The sequence below is a fragment of the Strix aluco genome, chromosome 24, assembly GCF_031877795.1.
Source record: "Strix aluco isolate bStrAlu1 chromosome 24, bStrAlu1.hap1, whole genome shotgun sequence".
NCBI lineage: Eukaryota > Metazoa > Chordata > Aves > Strigiformes > Strigidae > Strix > Strix aluco.
The window spans coordinates 9,186,718-9,208,658 of record NC_133954.1 but is presented as its reverse complement, the minus strand read 5'-3'; the positions used below and the strand labels follow the sequence as shown (position 1 = coordinate 9,208,658).

Here is a 21,941-nt window from a genome sequence, read left to right as displayed (position 1 = left end):
ATGCCTACTATATAAATTGCAGGTCAACAGTAGCAGCTACGTTAGTCACTGAGCAGCCCTTGCAGGTCCATAACTATCTGTCTTACTTCTAGATAAGTGAAACCACATTCTGACAGTGCTGCCCTGGTGGGGGTGTTATCGTTTGGGGATCACTAGCCCTGGTAAAAATGAATATACAGTATTCTCCAGAATCACAGAATAAAAATATCGTCAGTGTCGGCGGTGGCTCTTGGGAAATGGATTATGTCCTGCCTACACCCAAAAAGTCTGTCTGTTTAAAATAATAATAAAAAAGCTCTATTTGGCACTTTTCTGGGTGTGATCACTAATACCCTCATTGCATATCAAATGTAAAGAGAAGTAATGAAAAATATTTGTGTGGTTCTCATAAATGTTAATCATGGTATTCGTGATCCACCCCTTCTGTGAGCGAGCCATCCCACTTCAGTAGCTTCACCATTCGTTGCTGATGATAGCCTGCATCACAGAAAGCTCTCCTTTGAATCCTGAACCCCTGCATGATCCATGCCCACAGGGTTTGTTCCATCTGCTGAAGGCCATGGTAAGAACATGGGGCCACTGACTCATAAGGAGAGATCAGGCATTTGATAGCCTGCTTTCCACTGCCTTACTGTGTCTGTACCATGTTTTTCTTCGTACAATTATGTCTGGTTTTTCCACGTTTCGTCAACCATTCATAGTAAGTAATTTTCCAGTTTCTTGGACCATACATTTGTGAATTTTGCGTTATGAATGGCTGACACTCTAAATACATTGTGGGGACTTACTCTGGGGGTTTGAACAGGAGTTGGAGCCTCGTCAAATCTAGAAGTTGTGCAACTAATTTGGTGGAGTCTTTTGTGCTAGGTCTGCAGGAGGTGGTACTGTGATCTTTCAAAAGGCTACAGAAATTTTGTGAAGGCACTAAATAATGCATAGAGCTGAAACGTCCTCATAATTGGTGCTCGTCTGGTCTAAGAAAATCCACTTTTTCAGGAAACAATTCCGTATTTGTATTTCGAGCATGTGCCAACACTCTGGCTGGCTCGTTGTTCATTCTGCCTGTGTCATAACTGACGAAGGTGAGAAGCCACTCCATGAAGTTCAACCCATCCTAGCATACACCCCTTTTAAAAGGGCTTCAGCTAGGATGATTGCTAAGTATAGGGCAAACAATTAGGCAGAAGGCTCTAGTGATATGTTAATTAAAAGCTTGATGGAGAACAAGGGGAAAAAAAAAAGACAGAAAAACCCTTTTTTTGCCTCAAGGGAATGGAAGCTGCATGCTGTGGTGCACACGGGGTATGCTTGCCTGCAACCATAAAAATACGCTGTTCCCATGGTGCTTCCTGTATCTGGTCTGAAAAGAGACAAGCAATGAGACAGACTGGGGAGGAAGCGCTTAATTTCCCTTGTTTCTTTACGTGCCCCCAACACTCTTACCTTTGGTGGCCAAAGTTGAAGCGTCCTTAATTTAAAAATTAAATTAAAAACCCCACGTTCTTTCCTGTGGGAGTCACAGTCAAGCACAAGTGTTTAATTATGTCTTAATTCCCTCATCTGTTGAGGCAGATAACTTTTTGGGTGTTATGAATGTTAGCTAGCTTTCATGGTTGTGAAATAAAAAGAAATAGAAGCCACATTTGTGGTTTATGGATGCTAATTGCTGCTGCATTTAGGTGTGTGAAAGGGGGCGGTTAAAAGGCTGGAGTGAGACAGGAGAGGATGACAAACCCTCGCTCAGGCGCGTACTGAGGTTCCAGTGGTGCTGCTAGCACACGCACTTATCTGCTCGAAAAGGAAGTGCCGTTTTTTATCAGAATATTACATCTCCCAAGCCCAGATCGAGCCCTGCCGCTCATGGGACTCAGGGGTTATCTCACAACATCAGCAGTGCTGTGCTGCAGAAGTTCACTTAACAGGGGATTTCTGTGAGTGTGCAAACCAGGCAGGGAGTCTGCGCTGCTTAACTGTGTCAGGGCTCGGCTCCGGTGGCTGTGCACCAACTGAAAGTTGCCTCTGAGTGTTATCAACAAAAGATCCTCTTGACTTGTTTCAGCTCTGCAGTACTGTACTAGCAGCAGCAGGAATGCTGCCAAGCACGTTCAGTGACATCAACACAGCCACTTGTGTCACCACGGCCCGTAAATGATTGACAGCAGCGTGGACTATCCTGCACAGCGGGTAGCCCAGCGCACCCAGGGCTGATACAGAAACTTGGATGTTCCGATTGCCTTGAAATAATCACAGAAGTGCAGCTTTTCTTATTCTAATTAACTCATTGCAGTCAGCAGAAAATAGGATTTGCTTTTGAGATACCCTGACTATCAGTGTAAGCGATCAGACAAGACAAGCTCTGGAAGGAGAATGGATGCACAGTGTTACTCAAAAGATGATGGACTCCTTGCCATAACTTTTTAAACTGCATTTTTCATCACTTGTCCTACAGCGTATCTTGGATTCATACAAAATAATCCCTTGAAATTAGAGGGGAGAGAAATACTTCTTCCTTTGGCAATGAAATAAAATCTAGTCCAGGGTAGATGCGTTGTGGTGTTTCCTCCCGCAGGAAATAAGTGAAGATGAAGAGAACGGCCCTAGGAACTCAAATCACATGTCATTGCAGAAAATAATCCATTTTTAGAAATATGGGTTGGTGGAAAGGAAATCAGTTAATTAAGATGACTCATGTTTTGCCCCCAAAGTAGGCTGTTCATTTGGCACAAAATGTGTGAGTTTAAGGGGCAGGTTTACTACTGTTTGTGCTGCTGGAAAGGTATCGGAAAGCAGAAACAAATCCGCAAGAGTCAAAACTTTGCTAAAAGGCAGCAAATAGTTCCATGAGCGTTGGAATTGATGAGGCTCGGTTTCCAGTGGGCTTGTGTCTTGCTGTTGGCTGACTTTTCGTTGAACTGTGCAAAGTTTGCGTCGTGTGCTAGATGCCATGTTTTACTTCTGGTACCCCAGGCAGCTTTGCCGTGTTCTCAGCACCGTCTCCCGTCGCACTGCGTTCAGTCCTCTTCCTGCCTTCGTTCCTGCTGCTGCTCTGCAGGAGCTGTCAGGAGCTTTGTTTAGTTCAGAGCTCAATGCTGTATATTCTTCTTGAACAGTCTGTTGCTGCACCTCCCCTGCCAAGTGTGCCAGCCACACTGAGCATTTCTCCTGAGGCAGGAGCACCACCTCCAGGAGTGGGGTGGGGAGGTGCGCGTACTCCCGGGCCGACTGGCAGAGCAGAGGAATTCCCAGACGCCTTCCCCTCTGCCAGACAGGGCTGGATTTGGTCTGCAGGTCTGAACTGGCTAAGGGAGCGCCCAGAGCATCCATACGCTTCTATGGGAGACCAGGCTAAGAGTAAAACATGAGTATTTAATGATAAAAACCTCAGTTTGGAGAGAATGTACTTGCAATCTAAAATTCAACTCTCAGAATCGAGGTGATTTACTCCTGGAAAATTTTTTATAGTTGAATCAAATCAATACACTTAGTTTTGTGAAGGTTATGGTGTTCGAGGATTTTGAGCAGCATCTTAACCAAGCTCCTGTCTTCAGTTTATGGGTGTTAAAATTCCATTGATACTATCGCAGATTTCCCTGTTCTTCATATTATATTCTTTCTTCATATTTTTCTAGTATCAAACACAAGAGTGTATTGCATTGTAAGGAAGACTTTGGGGAGATGAATGAAAAAAGACTAAATGAAACTACACTTTCAACTTCTCACATTTGAAGTTCATTTGAAAAAGCAGTTGACCAGAGATGATCATGTCTGAGTGGTCGTATTAGTAATAGGTCCCTTGATATAACCAAGGAAGGTGATTATCTGAATTTAACATGTGGCCTTTTTCAGTCTGACTGTTAGGTCCAGATGTTCTCTGATTAACTGTCTAATTGAAGTCTGATTTAACGGTTGTGATTGTATCTGGCTTTCTGGACTTTAGGAATGGTAATTTTAGAAATCTTTTCTGAGTGATGTTATCGTAACTGTAACAGAAGGGAAGAACTCGTACACTTTCATCTTTTTATTTTTTAAGAGGGAGGCTTTAAAGATGCTAAGATTGGAAAGGATGATGTTAACAGGTGCCATAAATGAAACAAAAGTCATCTGGGCCAGGCTTTGGCAAATCTGGGCACTGTAGGCCCAGGGATGCGGGTGGCGTCCCTCCGGTCCCCTGTGCTCCTGTGCAACGCTGCGGGTACAGGCAGGTGAGGAAAGCAGCAAGCTATTCACACTTTAAAAGAAAAAAATAAAAATAAAACCCCGTGGTAGTTTTAGCATAGTACTACCATAGCTTTCTAGCCCCTAGACATATTGTCTCAGGTAATAACATTCTGCTTCCCCAAATTCTGTTTGCAGTGTCCATTAAATGCATCATTTTTCATTTCCTTCTCTAAACCGTGGCCCAGTGTTGCTGTGCAGTTGCCCTGTTTAACTCCAGCTTTGGCAGCGCTCAGTTTTGGCTGACGTTTTTCCTTTATCACCATTTCTGTTAATAAAACTTTAACATATTTTGGAAACCTTTTGAATGAAAGTCCTGAAAACCCCGCTAGATTATTATTAGGTGGAAATTGGTAACGGATGGGAAATACCAGGAATGAAATTATAGATTTACACAGGAATATACACCTTGATAAGAAAATCCTTGTATTTGAATAAGATGCTTTAAGAACCAGTTACATACTTCAAGTTTCCTGGCTCACATGAGCTTGGAGATGATGTATGTTGTTTGATTATTTTGGGAGGGGGTGTGTGTGGTGTTGTTGTAATTAATCGTACAACTAGCCAAATTATACTGTGTTTTAATGATAGAAAGACACTGGTATTAATGAAGTAGAAAATACACATCCGAGTGCTTGGAAAATGATGCCTGGTTTGTGGTGGTGTGGTTTTTTTTTTTCTTTCCAATTCTCAGTGCTGCATTTCAATTTGATTTGTTTCTATTTTTGTTTCAAGTCACAATAAAAACAAGGAAACTCATTACCATAGAGCATGCACTCCACAAAGGGGAATTATGAAAGTTTCTCTCCTATTTTTAGAAGTGAAATTTCCACCAGGTGCATACCGCACTGCTTCATTTAGGAATTACCACGCAGGTTTGCTTTATACAGTATCTATGCTTGGTTTTTGTACAGAAATGGAGACTCAACAACGGTACTAAGAAAATACTGGCAGGCACAAAGATAAAATCAAAGCCAATCTGTCCAAGTAATAATTTTTAGTAAGTCAAGAAAGTGAAATGTAGGGGTTTCCAGTGCATTGCAGAAGTACTAAATGCAGTACTTGGGATTTTTAGTGCAGGAGAACGTGCTTTGGCCTGCAGTGACACAAAAAGGGCCCCTTGGCCGCGGGCCGGAGCGGGGCAGGTCCAGCGTGGCCGCACTGCACGAGGGAGCCACGTTTATTGCCACCACGGCTTCGTGCCCGCTGCTGCCACTGCTGTGGAGCTGAGAGCTGGTTGTGCTTCTAGGTGATTGCTTCTGCCTTTGTTGGCAAGCAATGATCTCATAAAAGCATCCCTGCTGTTGTGAGGAAGGGAGCTGGTCACTGGAGTCAGGGGAAGAAACAAAGCCAGGTTGGGCCAAAAAGGCCTGAACTCCTTTCCCTTCCCCAGAACTGATACCTGCCGTGGTGTAGAACACAGACATGGAGAAAAGCTGCCTTATCTCGGACTGGGTTGTCTCTGTTAAAAAAAATAATAATCTCGTGTTGCTGTTGTGTCACTTAACATTTTATCATTCCCCATTACTTACAGTCTCCAGATTTTCAATATACACACATATGTCACGTGTAATTGTTTTCTTCCTGTTATTTAAGGGAAAAAAACCTTAGGTATAGCATTGATTTTTATTTTGTTTTTTCCTCTTTCCCAGTTTATGATTTTAACAGGACGTACTGCAAACCTCTCTTTATTCATTAAGGAATATGGGTGGGTTTTAACTCATGACATATCTTCCCCCACAGCGTGTTAATTCCATTGTAGAGGTGTTTTTCATAAACATGCAGGATTCTGACTTTAATTTGGAAACTCCGCTGACTTTTTCAGTTTCACCTCACACGTCTGTTCTGTTTCAAGCTGGTTTAGGTAAAGGAATCTCGCGTTCTGGGAGGGACCGACTCAAGTATGTGTGCGCTAGGGTTTGGTTTTATACTGCTATTTCTGGGGACAATTTGTGGAGATAACGGTGATGAATCATCAGTTAATACCTGTCAAATCCAGGTAGTCACAAGAATCCTTCAATATGCACACGTATAGACTCCCTTCTTGTTCTTCAGCATCTGAATGCTATTAACAGCTGTCAAAACCTGGTAAACTATTTATATGCTTTCACAATTTGTTTAATTGGATAGTTAGGAAATGGCATACAAGAAAAGCTTTTCTTTTTTCTTTTTTTTTCTTTAGTCTGGCTGAACATCTGTAGCATTAGGGGCTCATTATCTCTGAATTGGCATAGCAAATCAGCAGCATCATTAAAATGCCACATTAAGATGATTAAGTTTCTTTGTTATCCAGTTGACTTTTTGCATGTGCTGAGGATTTCATGATTATGACCCCACTCCTTGTAAAACACTTGAGCAACATCACCCTTTTGTGCCGTTGTCTTTAATAGCTTCTGGTTTTTATTCTTTGTGCTTTTCATAACACTACTGGTAAACTTTGCTTAACAACAGTACAAAACTTATGTTATTTTCTCTATATTTGATGCCCAGGTCTTGGATTAAATATAGTAATTGGGGGGTTTTCCTTCTGAGACTTCCTCCTAGAGAGAACAGCTAAGATAAGACTTCAGCTTGTCCTAATTGTTTGCTGCTGTTGACTTCTTTTTTTATTCATGCATTTTATAGAACATACACAAACACTGTTCATGTGGTGACTCAGTCTGAAGTTGCCACCACAGCTTTATTTTGGATTTTTTCCAGAACCCATTGTTTTTACAGTGTTTCAGGTGAAACAAAAATATTACTCTGGAGTATGTCTTTCATCTTGTAATCATCTCCCCAGGAAATGAAACCATGTGCATCAGCCTTAACGCATCACACTGGTACTTTGTTGTGTAAAATCTACAACAGTTTGTTCTGCAGCGTGTATTACCTTCACGAACTGCCTCAAGAAAAATAGTTACCTGGGTAGGAGACCGTGAATGTTTTTTTCCTCTTACAACCTCTTTACTTTCCTAAGCATAGAAGAGATGATAGCAATTCTTTTTTCAACTGGGGGAACTTTGTTAATGTTGTTAGGGATAATTGTGTTTTTCCTCGGTTAAATTTCCCTTTTCTACTTGAAGTTACAGCCGCCTTCCTCTTGGTTAAGGCAGCCCAGCCTGGAAACTCCCTAATCTCATTAAAATATATGGATATGATTTTTAAGTGACAGATACAGACCTTTCCAGGCAGCTGCCAATCTCCTTATCTCACACTGTGCTCTGTGCATGCCCGTACACAGAGCAAAAGTCAGGGCTGAAAAAGGAATTTAGTTGCTTCAGACCTCTGCAACACTTGGTTAATTTTGGGCTGACTGTACTGAGGTGTCTTTTCCTCTGCCTGCTTTGTACCAAAGCAGTCAGGAAGGCTGAGTAGACTCGAAACAATAACAGGTGTGTTAGGACAGAAAAATTCCAACCCTTCTAACATTTATTTGGTTAAAAAAAATCCTCTTCCCTAGTGGCTTCTGCTGACTGTTGTTCTCAATCATCGGAAGGTGAATTTTGCCGTTGAGGTTCTTCAAGTTCCTACACGCAGACCGGAAAGCGCTCGAGCTTTGGTGGGATGTCACTGGCTGCTGGAGCGGCGGTGGCGTTTCTTGGGGGAGGCAGTGGTGGAAAAGCCTTGATCAGAACTCAGGTGCATCCTTCTCTGTTACTATACGAAAACAGAAGCACTGCAGGCAGGCAGCATGCAATATGGAAAATGCAGAGGTAATGATTTTCCGCAGTGGAACCATAGGATGGCTTGCCCAGTTTGTGCCAGTCAGCAAGTGCTTGCCATGGGGAACTCAAACCAGCGTTCCTGCTACGCTACGTGGACACCAGCATAACTCTGTAGAAGAGTAAAAAGCTGTGAGCCATGAACTTGTGGTTGAGAAGCAGTAGAAAACGGTAGAGAAGTCTTCTCATTTGGAGGTTACAACTAGTCCACCACCGCTAAGCAATTGCACTTGATGCAGACAAAAGGTGGGACGTTAAGTAGAAAGTGGGAATTGAAATTGTTTCTGAAAGTACCAACAAGGTGCAGCTGCAATGTGTACTTCCTTTTACCATGTTGTGCAGGATGTAGCAAATTATTTTGGAACTGCCTCCTTCTGAGAGGGAAAAAAAACCAACCAACCAACCAACCTTTTTTTTTGGAAAAGAGATTCTGTTGAAATCTGCTTTCAGCAACTGGCAATAATTTTTCCTTAGAGGGATGAAAATGGATGCGTGAACTAGTTTTGGAGGAGTCTTGATAGCAGGATCACCCTTGCACCCTCAGACTGAAGTTGGCAGCAGAAGGTCCCTGCAGAGGATGCCCTGTTTCCGTGGAATCCCCGGGGTGTGGAGCAGAGCTGGTGCTGAAGAAGGTGCAGATTAACATGGGCCGTTTGTAGGTGAATCCAGACCTCCCTGTGCCGCCCAGAGCAAACACCCAAACCGGTGTGAGCCCTTCTGGGACCAGGGCAATCAGTCCCAATACCAAACTCTAATAAAAACGTTTAGGATAGGGGCATAAAACCTCACAATATGGGGAAAAAAAGCCATCCTGCTGTGGATATCATCATCCAGGGAGGGCACCAAGAGGAGTCTCGGAGGTTTCCACGCTACTGTGGATTCTTGCATAGGCTGAAGAAATTATCACCCACCTGCTTCTTCCACCCCACTTCAACCCAAAGTAAGATAGATTGGCTGGGCTTAGTGCAGACATTTAGGATACAGGAGTGATTTTATCACCAAAATATAGTTGAAAATTTTGATTTCATGAAAGTATTGGTTGCCAGATCTTTATTTTTGAGTGCTGCTTTTATGTTGCCACCTCATTTTCGCTGTCACCCATTGTTTGTTCTCGGCATTTGATGTGGTTTATTACTCAGAACCAGAGCTAATACATATTCAGCAGTCCATGTTCTGTACTTTGGAGAAAGGACAAGTGATTAAGTGCCATATTTAACTGTCTAACCCTCAGTTTGAGAGAGGAGCAGGTGGCCATGAGAACAATACTTTCAAACAGGAAACTATGTATTTTATCTCTTTGTGCTTTTCTTCACTTGGTAGCTTGAGGCATAGCTCAGGTTTCAGCCATAGCCTAGCTCTTGTCTAGATGGAAAAGTCAGCTTTAAGCAGAACAAAAGCTGCCCTGTCAATTAGTAAGGATTTGAACGCAAGTGCTGGCAATGCTGGAGTTAATAGCGGAAAGGAAATTCAGTGACATAAGTTGGGAATCATCAGCTGTTTATATAGTGTGACCAATTTGCTTATATTTTTACATGGGAGCATTATTGTTAGTAAATGATTAGCTACTTGTTACATTCTCCTCTTGTCATGAAATGGCATTCATTTAAGGCAGTGGCTTTGGTTTTCTCTGGACATGGCGACAGGTCCAGGAACCTCTTCAAGGGCCGTGGGTGCTGATCTTCTTGAGTCTGGGTTCTTTGCCACGCAATATGACTTTGGGCAAATCTTTTAACATTTCTGGGACACATCTATTTATCAGGAGATCTTTACTCTGCCTCTGCTGGTTTTACTCACATAGTAAAGTAACCTTGTGATACAGGCGTCAAGATCATCGGATGCTCCGCACAGATTTGAGATCTTTGGATAAAAATTGCAATTTGCAAGTGAAAATTAGGATTATTGATTAGGTTTAGCTGGTGAGAATCTATACCATGGGAGCACTGGAAGTCTTATACCGGACCAGACGTATTTCTTAGGCATGTTTCAAGCACCAGAGGTTCCATGGGAAGATAGAAGTATCCTTTTTAATCTGTGTCTTTCTGTATTTCCAATTCACAGGAGTAGCCCGTGATGCTAATTTCTGTAGGTTAATTGTGACTTGTGAGAATAAGTATTTTCTTTTGAATCCTGAATAGTACCCTGTAATCGCAGAAGTTTGTACTGTATTATCCTTTTATAATCTGTAGAAGGAAGTTATTCATCAAAGGTAGTTAACAGGCAGGTCAATATTTTTAAAGGTTATCTCACTGTGAGTATCATTAAGTGTACGTGACCCATGAAGATTCATGTCTCGACTGCATTTCTTCATCTTTGGGTGTTTAAGTAAATCTTTTAGAAAGATTGATAATGTAATTTATGTAATTTTTTTGTGAGCTTTTTTCCTAAGATACTTCACTGTGCCTAAGATGAGCATCTTTTCACTTTTGTGCTTTGTTTTACCTGCAGATGATGTGGTTAAAGTGAAAGGTGAATACAGTGAAAGAGAGGAGAGTGCTTTAAATTCAGAGCCTATGGAAAACCCAGAAGAATCTGAAATGCCTTACACCTATCCCAGAGAATATAATGAATATGAAAGCATTAAACTGGAAAGACATTCTGGTTCATATGACAACGTCAGGCCAGCTAGTGGAAAAATGAATTGTGATATCTGTGGATTAGCCTGCATTAGCCTCAATGTCTTGATGGTTCATAAGCGTAGCCACACTGGTAAATATCCCTATATTATTCTTGTAAGAGCTGAATACTGAAAGGATAATAATTTGTAATCTAGACTCCTTATGTTTAAAAAGGATACCAAAATCAGTATTTCCTTGTTCTGTCCTTGATGCCACATGTGATCTCTAGCAAGTTACTCACTTTTCTGTGCCTCACTTTACCCACCTTTCTTCTTATCAGGATTGAATGTTAGTAAAAGCACGTTTGTGAGGCATTTTAAGAATTTTGGATGAAAGGCACTATGTCATTTAAGCGTTTCAGGCACAAAACACAAGTTAGATTGGTTTTGTGCTGCCATTTCCAGTCTGTATGTGTATTTCTCTTTGTGCTGTTCTTTGGCAACGAACCAATGAGCATCTTAGGTTTCGACCTGCAGTAAGATAAGACTTTTTTTTTTTTGTAATAAAAATTGCTAGCTTGTTGGAATCAGCCTCCTCCAGAACACTTAGTTCCATGGAAGAACTGTGCAGTGTTTTCCATAGTCATACATATGTTACAAGAAGCTCTGACACCAGAGCTGCACGTAACTCCCACTGAAGTCAACGGAAGGGCTGTCTGGGTTTCTATAGAAAGAAATTGATCCAGTATCTCATTCTTTCCTCTTCCAAAAAGGAAAGGGTATGAGGATAGCATGATACCCACGTAACCATTAAATGTCCTTTTTTGTATGTCATTTTAAGGTGAACGGCCATTCCAGTGTAATCAGTGCGGAGCTTCCTTTACTCAGAAGGGTAACCTCCTCCGCCACATTAAACTACATACAGGGGAAAAACCTTTTAAATGTCATCTTTGCAGTTATGCCTGCCAGAGGAGGGATGCGCTAACAGGTCACTTAAGGACCCATTCTGGTAAGTGGCTTCAAAGACACTTCATGTGTTTGAGATGTGTGTCACTAGGACACTAGGTGTGGAAGATAGAGTCAGTCAGCAAAGTTTGCTCAGCTCGAGTTCGAAGAGTCGACAAAGAGCAGTGACCACTCGCTCCGCCTGCTGTGCTGATGGAACCAGCCCGGGACCCGGCTCCGCTCTTAACGCAGGAAGAGGGCGCAGGGAAACCCGCCGTCGCAGCGGCGTGCTGCGAGAAACGGCCAACCTCGACACCTGCTTGCACGAAATGAGTGGAGCTATGCCAGCAAGCTCTGAACTTGAGGAGCAGCGCAAAGACACGCTTTGCCCTTGGGATGGCTCTAGGAGCATAATCCAGGACAGCGTGACTCTACTGCCACATAACACCTTGCTGTTGTGTAGTGCCTTTCATCTGAATGTCTTAACATGCTCAACAAATGCCAGTGGGTTTTCTCAAGACCGGTAGGGTGTTGCGTCCATTTTACAGATGGGAGAAATGGAGGCACAGAGCTGAGGTGACTTGACTAACAAACCAGGTATTAATCTTAGTTCCCCCAGTTCTGCAAGAGCCAGGTTGTGCTTACTCTTTGATTTGTGAATATCCTGTGTTATACAGAGGCCTAGAAAGAAAATATTTATTCTAAATGATAGATGTTATCTCTGCACTGCACTTTACAGGAAAAAAAGTTCAACCTCACAAAGAATCAAAGTTAAAAATGAGATTATCTGACATGGATAAATGAGATTCTGATTTAATCAAGACCCAGCACAGTGGTGGTGACTGTCCCCCACCAGCACAGTGCTAAAAACATTGTGCTTCAAACACGTTGTGTGGTTATTGTGACTGAAGTTTTAAGAGCTGGCTTATTAAACAGCGTAAAGAAAATCTCTTCAAGTGAACCAACGTGAATTAAGTGAACAATTGCATTAGCAGTAGGGAGCGTGGTCTTTTTGCAGGGTATGCAATGCAGGGCTAGTTATATTCGTGCTGTACAGGGATGATGATTTGCCCGGGTGTGTTAGAGGATGTCTGCTCACAGAACAGTAATGAGATAATTCAGGAAGTGCTTCCAGTCCTTGTGTGTGAGGCACTGGGAAAGGCTGTGTGGGTGTCTGGAGTTTCAAACAGGTTTGCTTTAGCTTAAATCAATTAGGAACATAATTCACTTTACAATCAATGCCTTTGGAAATTAAATGAACCTCACATATGGTTCTGGTTTGGTTTAAATTCATCAGTTTCATGAAATCCTTGAAAAATGCTGTATAGACAGGACCTAGGGCAGGCAGGCAGGACAGTTGCAGTCCCGGTTTAGCAGCGGTGCAGTTGCTCTTCCCTAGGGAAGTGACACCAAGAGAAGTTGTCAGCTGGAGCTGGGCTCTGGGAGCTGGAGCCCCTGGGAACAGTCTCTCACTGCAGGTCCTCTGCTTTTCTGGGGCTGAGCTCGGGGGGGTGAAGAGCAACTCTGTGTGTCCGGGGGGGCCTCACCCTTGGGTGACCCTGATTTTGTGATGATTACAGTGCTCACAAACTTAACAGAAATTTAAAGCATTCTCCACGAGCTGAATATATGCTGTTAGTAACTATATACATGACTGTCAGGGAGACCGGGTTTTAGCAGTCTCCTGTGGTTATCTCATACCGTGCTCTTCTTTTTCTAGTGGAGAAGCCATACAAATGTGAGTTTTGTGGAAGGAGCTACAAGCAAAGGAGCTCGTTAGAGGAGCACAAGGAGCGGTGCCGTACTTACCTGCAGAATGCTGGCGTGTGCGAGGCTGGTGAGTTTATCACGTTGTAGTGGTTTTGGGTTTTTGCTACACTGCAGTGCTTAAAAAAGGGCATCTGGTAAGCTGTTAATTCACAGCCTGAGAACAGTTTTTACTACAATCATTTTCAGTAACCTAAGGGGCTGTAACATCTTAGAAGAGGGTCTGGTTTAATGCATCCCTCAGGCAACTAGTTAAGGAATGCTTTTATTTTAATCACTTTTTTATTTCACAGTTACTTTGAATAAAACATCTAAAATACCTTGTACACAGCATTTCTGTAGGTGACACTCACAGTAAGCTAAATTATTCCTACATTAATTCTATTATGTGGCTCATGTTATTGGAGGAGTTGCTGCCCGTGGTTGTTGACAACAGTTGTTCACATGTCTCAGTCCATTTGATGCTTCCTTTAGAATAAGAACTGTAGGTCAGAACTGGTTAGAATTTGCAGAATTTTTAGTGGCATGGATCTAGGGCCTGGAAATGGGGTGGTAACCCGACGATCACGGGTAGATCAGCTTAGGAGGTAGTGAGAGGCACGGGACTCCTCTAAGTGTAGAGCTGTCTTTGAAAAAGGCTAAAGGTAAAATATATCAAAACACAGTTTTTTCTTATTTTCCTTTTCACATCTCAGTGCTGCAGTTCTGAAAATACTTTGGTGAAAAATAACTGCCATCATCTTTGAGCCTGCTTCACCCGAATATTTCAAGTCCTAAAATGAACTTGTATGATTTAAATCCCACAATATGCCAGTAAGGCAGGAAAGAATTACTTTTCTCATTCAGTCGGGGAGTGGTTGTGACCTCCCAGAAGATTATTCGACTAATCCGTAGCAGAGCTGAGGCTACAATTTCAGAATTCAGGTTCCTATTCTTTTCCTTTGCAGCCTTAAAAAAACCAAACAAAAACTCTTTAAGGACTCAAGCTTCCTAGTTTTGATTGTGAATTTCAAATCGAATTTTCTTTTCAAGGAGAAGGCTAAACTGAGTTTTCAGAGAAGAAAAGTAAAATGTAAAATTATCGTTAGAGAGATGACAATGTAACCAAGGCCCTTTAACAATAATAAAAAATTATTTGTATTTAGTGATATGATTATCAAGCAGTGATTCTGCAGGCATCATCACAAGCTGGGCCTGAAAACCAGCATGAAGACCTTCGAAATGAGGTGACAACTATGTGGGCACAGAGTCCTCACCCCGCGCAGAGGGAGTAGGTCGGTGTGTCAGGCTTCATGACACAGGCGGGCACAAAAACTGCCATAGAGAAGCAATGATTTAACAGAGTTAGAGTTATCTTTTCAGCAAAAGACATATTTTGTAGAGCATTAGTAAAAGTAAATGGTTATCAGAACATCAGCAAGTTTTGGTTTTCATGAGAACCCATACATATTGTAACTGTGGTTTTATGTTACAGTACGCACTCCCATGATGGCAGTCACTCCAAGATGTCCACCACGTGAAAATGGGAAGCACGATACCTGCTATAGGTTTCTGCTTTTAAATGCTTCTCATGGTTTATATTCATTTCAGCATAGCACCATTTCGGTGATCCACAATCTGCTGTGTAGCACTCGCTGCAGCAGTACAGTATGCCTTAAATTGGTCACAGAGGAAATGTAAATTTCCAGTACGAGGTGATGTGGCTGTACCCTGTGCCTTTAAGACCTTCACACTTTAAAAAATATTGCAGTGTTTTTAGTGGAGTAGTAAGTTTTATGAAAAACAGGAACTCCAGTCTTGCTGAGACGTTTCCATTCAATTCTCTGGTATCAGCACTATGCTAGATGACAAAATCAGAGGGAGGGAAGGCTGGAAGGGACCTCAGGAGGTCATTTAATGCATTTAATTTGTTTTTTTCCCCTAAGTGTAGCATTTTGCACTTGTGTTTAGTGAACATATTGTTTGATTTCTGACCATTTTCCTACATATCCGCATCACTTTGAACTTTGGTACTTTCCTGAAGTCCTTGCAACCTTCTCATACGGAGCCACGTGTGCTCTGCATGCCATCATCCAGTAATTAATTAAAATATTGAAAAGCATCGGGACCCTAGTAAGCATTCTAGTTGCTTTTTAATACGAGGTTTGCATGTTCCAACTGTAGCAGTGTGGAAATATTTCTGACAGAAAGGTTTTATGTAACAATATTGTTAGAGCGTTGCTCAGCCCCTGATAACAATCTCGGGTCACATTGTTCTCATTGCACAAGAACCCACCTCTCTGTTCCACTCTCCATTATTTAGTGACCACATAGAGATGCTACAGGAAGCAATGCCTCCAATTTGAGCTGTGCTTTGGGCTTTAGGGTTTTGTTAAGGATGCCTGCATGTTCTAAAAATTGTACACACATTGACGATGTGACAGAAACCACAGCATGGAAACAATTCGGTGCAGGCTAAATGATCGTGGGTTCGTGCTCTGGGCTGGAGGGAGAGTATCCACGCTCTGTACACCTACAGAACGACCCGATGGCTGGGTGACAGCACTGCTTTAGAGAGGTGGCTCGTCACCCAGCGATTACATGAAAAACATAAGCAGTCATTCATAATAGATAAATCACATTTGCACAAAAACTTTCTTCTGGAAGTGTTTTAGAACCATTAGATCACAACTGAAGTGTGCAGACCGCCGAGGGAGGCAGCAGCACGCGGAAGCACCAGCGACATCGTGGGGGGTGGCCCGGGAAGGCCGTAATCACTCCCTAGTGTCAGCTAAGTGGGAGGTGGCGACCCCAGCTTGAAAGTGGTCAGGACCCTGGAGCTAAACCCCGTCCTGCTGCTGTGTGAAATACCGTGTTAGGAGCTTGGCTGTCCCTGGAATCCCAGAGGCACGTGTAATTCCAGATCAGATAGATCTGAACAGGAGGGAAGAGGCTGATTTATTTGATCTGCAGTTTCTCACAGCATCCTTAGAAGTTTTTGTTGTTTTCTGGCCACGTGGTTGAACCATCAGAAGTATTTAGCCTGCAGGACATTTCAAGGTCACAGGCTGAAGCAGGTTAAGTGCTTTGGAAGTCTAGATTTTCTTTATAATAATTCGCTTTTTCTCAGTGTAACTTTGAGCAAAGCTCTTGACCGTTGCTGTCAGTCCAGCCTGAAATTTATTTTTAGATACATGTTATAGTTAGATAATTAGTTCTTTAAACTAATGTCACCATGTGCAGTGGAATCATCCAGTGGGTAAGGTAATTGAAGAGGAAGACAGGGCGTGATTTTTCGTTCTGTTTGAGAAGTCTTTAGAGAATTTTGAGGGATTAAAAAAAATCTTTCCTAAATACTAAACATGATTCTTGGATTGTTTAATAAAGTGATCCAGAAGAAAGGTGAGTGAGATAATTTTAAGTTAGCTTTTGGGTAGAGAGCGCAGTGTTGTGGGAGAGAACCAGGGGCTCAGTGGGAGCAGACACTCCTTCCCTAAGGCTGTATTGCGAAGACATTGTCAAGGACCTTTTGTGGCCCATAAATAGAGATGATTTTTTTTCTTTAGGAAACAAAATGGCTGTTAGCAAGGAGTAGAAAATCTGAATGTGAAAGAAAAGACCCTCAGCATTAAAATAAAATGGCAGACAGACATCAAGCTGGAAGATTGATACTTACAGCTGTCCCAGAACATATTATGTAGGTCAATAGTTACTGTCTCTTCAGCAATCTCATCTGAGTAAAGACTATTGTTACCTCTGCAGGAAGCTGCTTGTCTGCCCTCTTGACACTAATTTAATAAAGTTCCCTTGGTGGCACATAAATAACATTGACAAGACAAGTAGTCGCTGATGTGCTACGTGGAGCTTGCAGGGTGTTTCTAGGGCTGGCTGAGAGGACTTGCAGAAACTTCATCCTTTGAGTTCTGTCAGAAGATAAAAAGATTCTGAAAATGTGAAATTAAAGCTTTAACAGAACATGAGTGCAGCTCATGAAGTTAAAGACCGAGAAAAAGAGGAACTAGAAGAACAAAATAAGAAAAATGAAAAAGTGATAGGGACCAGGAAGCTGCTCTTATGACATGGATTAATTGTGTTTTCTTTATATTTTTTTTTTATTTACAACATAAATTTTTGAATATACAGCACCGTGTGTATTATTATCTTGTTCAGGGTAGCTGTGGCTTGTTAAAATTTAAATTACTATTATTAATGGCTTGTGCAATGATCCTGTCAAGATTACAAGCTTTCTGTGTTGGGGATGGTTCAAACCTTGAACTGCAGTTACCTGAAGATAATATAAAGAGCTCAGAAAGCATATTCCAGTTTTTGGAACATGACAGTTAAACAGAAGGTTTGAAATTAAAAATCCCATAACATTATTCTCGAGAATTAACTAGAGCTTCTGGCCAAAATCCAAACGGATGATTATGTTCTGCCTACCTAACTTTCCCTTATAGTTTCAACTTAATCTGATGTTTTGTCTCACTTTATGTAAACTGTTACGCAGTGTCTTGGTATTTCATGCTGGAAGCAGGTGCATTTTAGCAGCTGACGAATATATTTATGTAAGTCTCTAAACATACAGAGCAATTTGGAATAAAAATCAGACTAGAAGAGCAGTATGTTCCTGCCTTGAAGGCAGTGTCTGTGCATGCTCTCTGTGGGTTATCGTGTATATCACGGGGTTACAGCCTGATGAGACAGGACTATGGTAGTGCTGAGTTGAGCCCTCTTATCCCATCCGTCCTGAGTCATATTTGTAGCTAGTATTTGTGGCACTGAGGACTTATGAAGCACTTTACATTTTCAAAATGCTGAACAAATAGTTCTGGCTGAGGTTTGGTGAGTCATGGTTTGTGCTGACTGAAACTCATATGGTATCAATAACAGAAATAATAAACAAGTAAGGAGAGACCAACTTTGAAATTTATAGGGCAGTGCTGCACACTAAGCTGTGGGAAGGATGAAACTGCGTTTTTATCACTTGCTGTACTTGAAAAGCTGCAATTTAAGTCCAATACTTAATAAAACTGCATTTAGCAGGACTGAAGTGATACCAAAGTGCTTGTATCATTTTCCTCTGGCATTGCTTCTCGCTTATGCCAATGATGCTCCCCATATCTAGGTGTGCTAGTGCCATGGGACAATAACACAGCAGCCAGGATTCTTTCAGAGTGACATCTGACCTTTTGTATTACCTGGGGAAAGTAAATGACCCTTCCTTTGTCTTCATTCTCCTCTACTTAGATCCCAACTCCTCAAGGCACGGGCGGTCTCTTAAAATGTGTCTAGTTCTCACCACGGTGGTCCCTAACGCTGAAACTCTTAGTGCTACATTTTAATAGAAAAGCACCAGTAGTGACACTTGTTCCTCAGGCGAGAGCGAGCTTTCTGGGGGGAGGGCGCAGCAGTTATGTTCAGTATTAGTCTGGCAGTAGTGATATGAGGTGGCAGTCCTTCGGCTCGGCTGATCCAGCTCAAAAGCCCGTGCAGCCTCCGTGAGGTGAGAGCAAGCAGAGTTTCCGTGAAATGATGGGCACTGGGTAGCACGAGCTCTGGAAAACGGTAAGATCCGTGAAAGGGTGAGTGGCCCAGTCTCAAGGGAGTGACGGCAGGGCATATGTACTTCTAAAATTAGAAAATCTGGAGGTTGTAATGAGCTTTAAAACACCTAGTGGTAATGCTTACAAGTGTGCCAGAGAGAAAATGTTCATAATTAGTTTTAGCTGGAGCACTGAGGAAAAAAAATTAAGTGATAATGACACCTGGAAAAAAATGAGTTAGAGGTGAATATTGAAAGGTTATATTATTTTGATTTTAATGATACACGGGTATATTTCATCCAAGTTTCTTAGTGATTAGTGAAGAAGACATCTAGGTATGACTGATATCTAAAACGTCTGGCAAGAGAACTGAAGGGCTGGTACTGAAGTTTTGAAGCACTGTGTCGGTCTGCAGGTGTCACAGTCTTACTCAGAATAAAAAAGAAAGGCTAACAGAGGTTATACCTCCATCTACATTTTGTAACCAACCCTTCCAGCCAGTTTATTTTACACTTCCTCTTGCTAATGAAGATATTGGTTTGGTATGGTTTATGCTCTCCTTGCACGAGCTCAGGACTGCAAGGTTCGTGTCTGCTTCTGTGCTTGGTTCCACTGACCGCAGCTGGTGCCCAAGACGCAAAGAGCAAGAACGACAGAAAAAGCAAAACAAGTTTACATCAGATCTCCAAACTGTTTCCTCCCAGTTAGTGTGGCAAACTCCGGAGATTAAGCCATTCATCTCTTCCTTTTTTTTTTTTTTTCTTTTTTTTTTTTCCTTTTCACCTACGTGTTGTTGTTTTTTGTTTGTTTTGTTTTTTTTTTCTTTTCACATTTTCCAAACTAGCAAGCGTGGAGGCAAGGCACATCAAGGCAGAGATGGGGAGTGAAAGAGCCCTTGTGCTGGACAGGCTAGCAAGCAACGTGGCAAAGCGAAAAAGCTCAATGCCTCAGAAATTTATTGGTAAGAACAAAAAACCTTTTCATGTGCAACAGTTAAATATGTGCAAGTTGGTAACCTGTAGTACAATGCCTCTGTTTATTTTGAATATCCTTCTCAAGTTTATAATCTAATCTAATACAAGAGAATATAAATAAAGTAACTAATTTTTCTGATGTGTTTTTAGTGATTTGTAGGATTTTGATTAAAATAAAAAGAATACATTCTGTTAGATACTTAAACTGGATGGAAGCTACTGTTGTGCTTTGTGTCTGTGTAGGCAATTTATAAATGCATTTTATGAGCTTCCATGTGTTGTTTTCTGTACCTGTGCCTTTGAAATGTTCTCTGCTAGGTTCTTTACAGGAAAAGAACAGGAAGGCTTAATGCTCTTCAGAGCTGAGTCCTCTTTCTAGTCAGCAGGAGCTGAAGATACTTGCAGGATGCATGTGTGGAATAAGGCCTAAAGACAGAAAAGCGTTGGATTTCTGTTAGTCATCCTGCTGCATTTGAATATGATTTAAAAATATCAAATCCTTTCTTGTGGTAATTTAAGCAACACGATGTTTCCATAGTATTTTCTTTGCATTTAATTTTATATGATCAGAGTTTTGCATGCTGGGGACCTTAAATACTAGTTTGGCAGGTTTTGTGAACGCCTGATCCTCTTGGCTAGTCTTATTTCATTAACTTGCCTTTTAAGAAAATAAAATGCAACTCTTGTGTCCTGAGTAAAGACCTGACTTAGTCAGCAGTTCTATAGTACTAGTACTAGATGCCCTCTTTGTTACATTCTGTGTGCTCATAGAAGGTTCTGAGTGCTTATTTTCCTTCATCTGAACTTTACCTTCAGAACAGGGGCCTGTGTGGTGGCTGAGGTTCACCCACGGGGCTGGGGAGGGGAGAGGCGTGGGGCTGGCAGCGCAGGCAGGGACCAGCTGCTGCCAGGCAGACCTGCCTGCAGAGGGATGCTCCGAGGACCTGGCCTGGCCCCCCAGGGCTGAGCTCCAGACCTGGGTAACCGTATGCTGCTAAACCCAGAGAGGCATAAAAGCAACTTAATTCTGGAAGGTAACGGAGCTCTTACTGGCTTTGGTGGGTAGCACTGGACTTTCGTCTGTGAAAACTGATAACTTTTATTTAGACATCTAGTATGGCTTTCAAAAGGTCACCTTTTTCTACAGGAATGAAGTAACGCCAGCACGCTCCATCTGAGTGTCTTTGGGTACTTAATACTGAAACTGTTGACTGTGTGACTTAGCCCTTACATGTCACGCTGTGATTCAAACAGTAATACTAATGCAAATGTGTTTGAAAATCTTTAGCTTCCTTTTTTTTTAGCACTGAGATCAGCCTCACCCTGTGTTGTTTTACGATTGCTACCAGTTCAGTCTTTATGTATTTTATTAAACACGTCTGCAGCAGGACACGACCACTCCCTATAGGCTTAAAGTTACGTACTAGTGCTTTTTGGTTTGTTTTCCCAGCGTACTTGTTAGGGTGTGGAACAGATCCTTTTCTGATTTGTGACTGTGCCCAGTAACAGGGTCTGCAGATGGCATGAACTGGTAACTGCGTCACGCAGGGGTTTCTGTGGAGAAGTTGGAGGACTCAGGGCAGTTCACCTACATGAACAAAATAACCCATTTCTGAAACTTTCTGTTTTTCTAGAACCTGTGTAATTGTCATGTTCTTGTTAAGTAATGTGTGAAAAAATTACTCACTTGGTCCCTTTTATCCCTGGGAAGTATGTGTGCAAGTGCAGTCTGTCTGACCTTGATTTGACTTTTGTGACTTTCTGAACTGTGTGTGTAGGAGTGCAAATCTGCCAGGACAGCTTTGTGATTTCTTGGGAAACAGCGCTCTCGGAACGGGTGCTGATTTTTCATTTTGTCAGGAAGAAGGGATAGAGATGTGTACTAACAAGGCATCTTTGTTTGGCTCATTTCTGTGAATGAAGTCTATTGATCAGAAAAAAAACCCCTTTATTATTATTTGAGGGCTCTGCAGAGATTCGTACAAGCACCAGGAGTCTTGCCTGCTTTATTTTTTCACGTTTTCCTCTTCAGTAGCTACCTCGTGTGCACAAGGATAAGTCTCAAATAAGGACACAGATCAGCAGACCGTATACTTGACGTTTAACCTCTGCGCTAGGCCCCACTTCAAAGGCTTCTGCTGCAAAGATTTTGTCCTCAGCTTTTCCTTTAGTTGTGAGAGAACAAGGATTTGAAGGGAAGTTTATGATTCTGTGTTTCCTATTTTGCTGCGGATTTCTATTTTGCATGTATATGGACCAG

General features: G+C 42.0%; 1 protein-coding gene across 10 annotated transcripts in view; it reads left to right on the top strand.

The window, feature by feature from the left end:
- The window catches only part of IKZF3 (IKAROS family zinc finger 3), a 40,228-nt gene that overhangs the window by 13,053 nt on the left and 5,234 nt on the right, over nucleotides 1-21,941 (top strand). For 7 of the 10 annotated variants that reach the window (XM_074849617.1, XM_074849616.1, XM_074849615.1 and 4 more), the window contains 4 exons: nucleotides 10,365-10,625; nucleotides 11,315-11,482; nucleotides 13,139-13,255; nucleotides 19,552-19,668. In XM_074849617.1, coding sequence (XP_074705718.1) covers nucleotides 10,365-10,625; nucleotides 11,315-11,482; nucleotides 13,139-13,255; nucleotides 19,552-19,668 — 663 coding nt within the window. The remainder of the gene's footprint in view (nucleotides 1-10,364; nucleotides 10,626-11,314; nucleotides 11,483-13,138; nucleotides 13,256-19,551; nucleotides 19,669-21,941) is intronic. The other 3 variants (XM_074849619.1, XM_074849618.1, XM_074849622.1) reach the window with 3 other exon arrangements.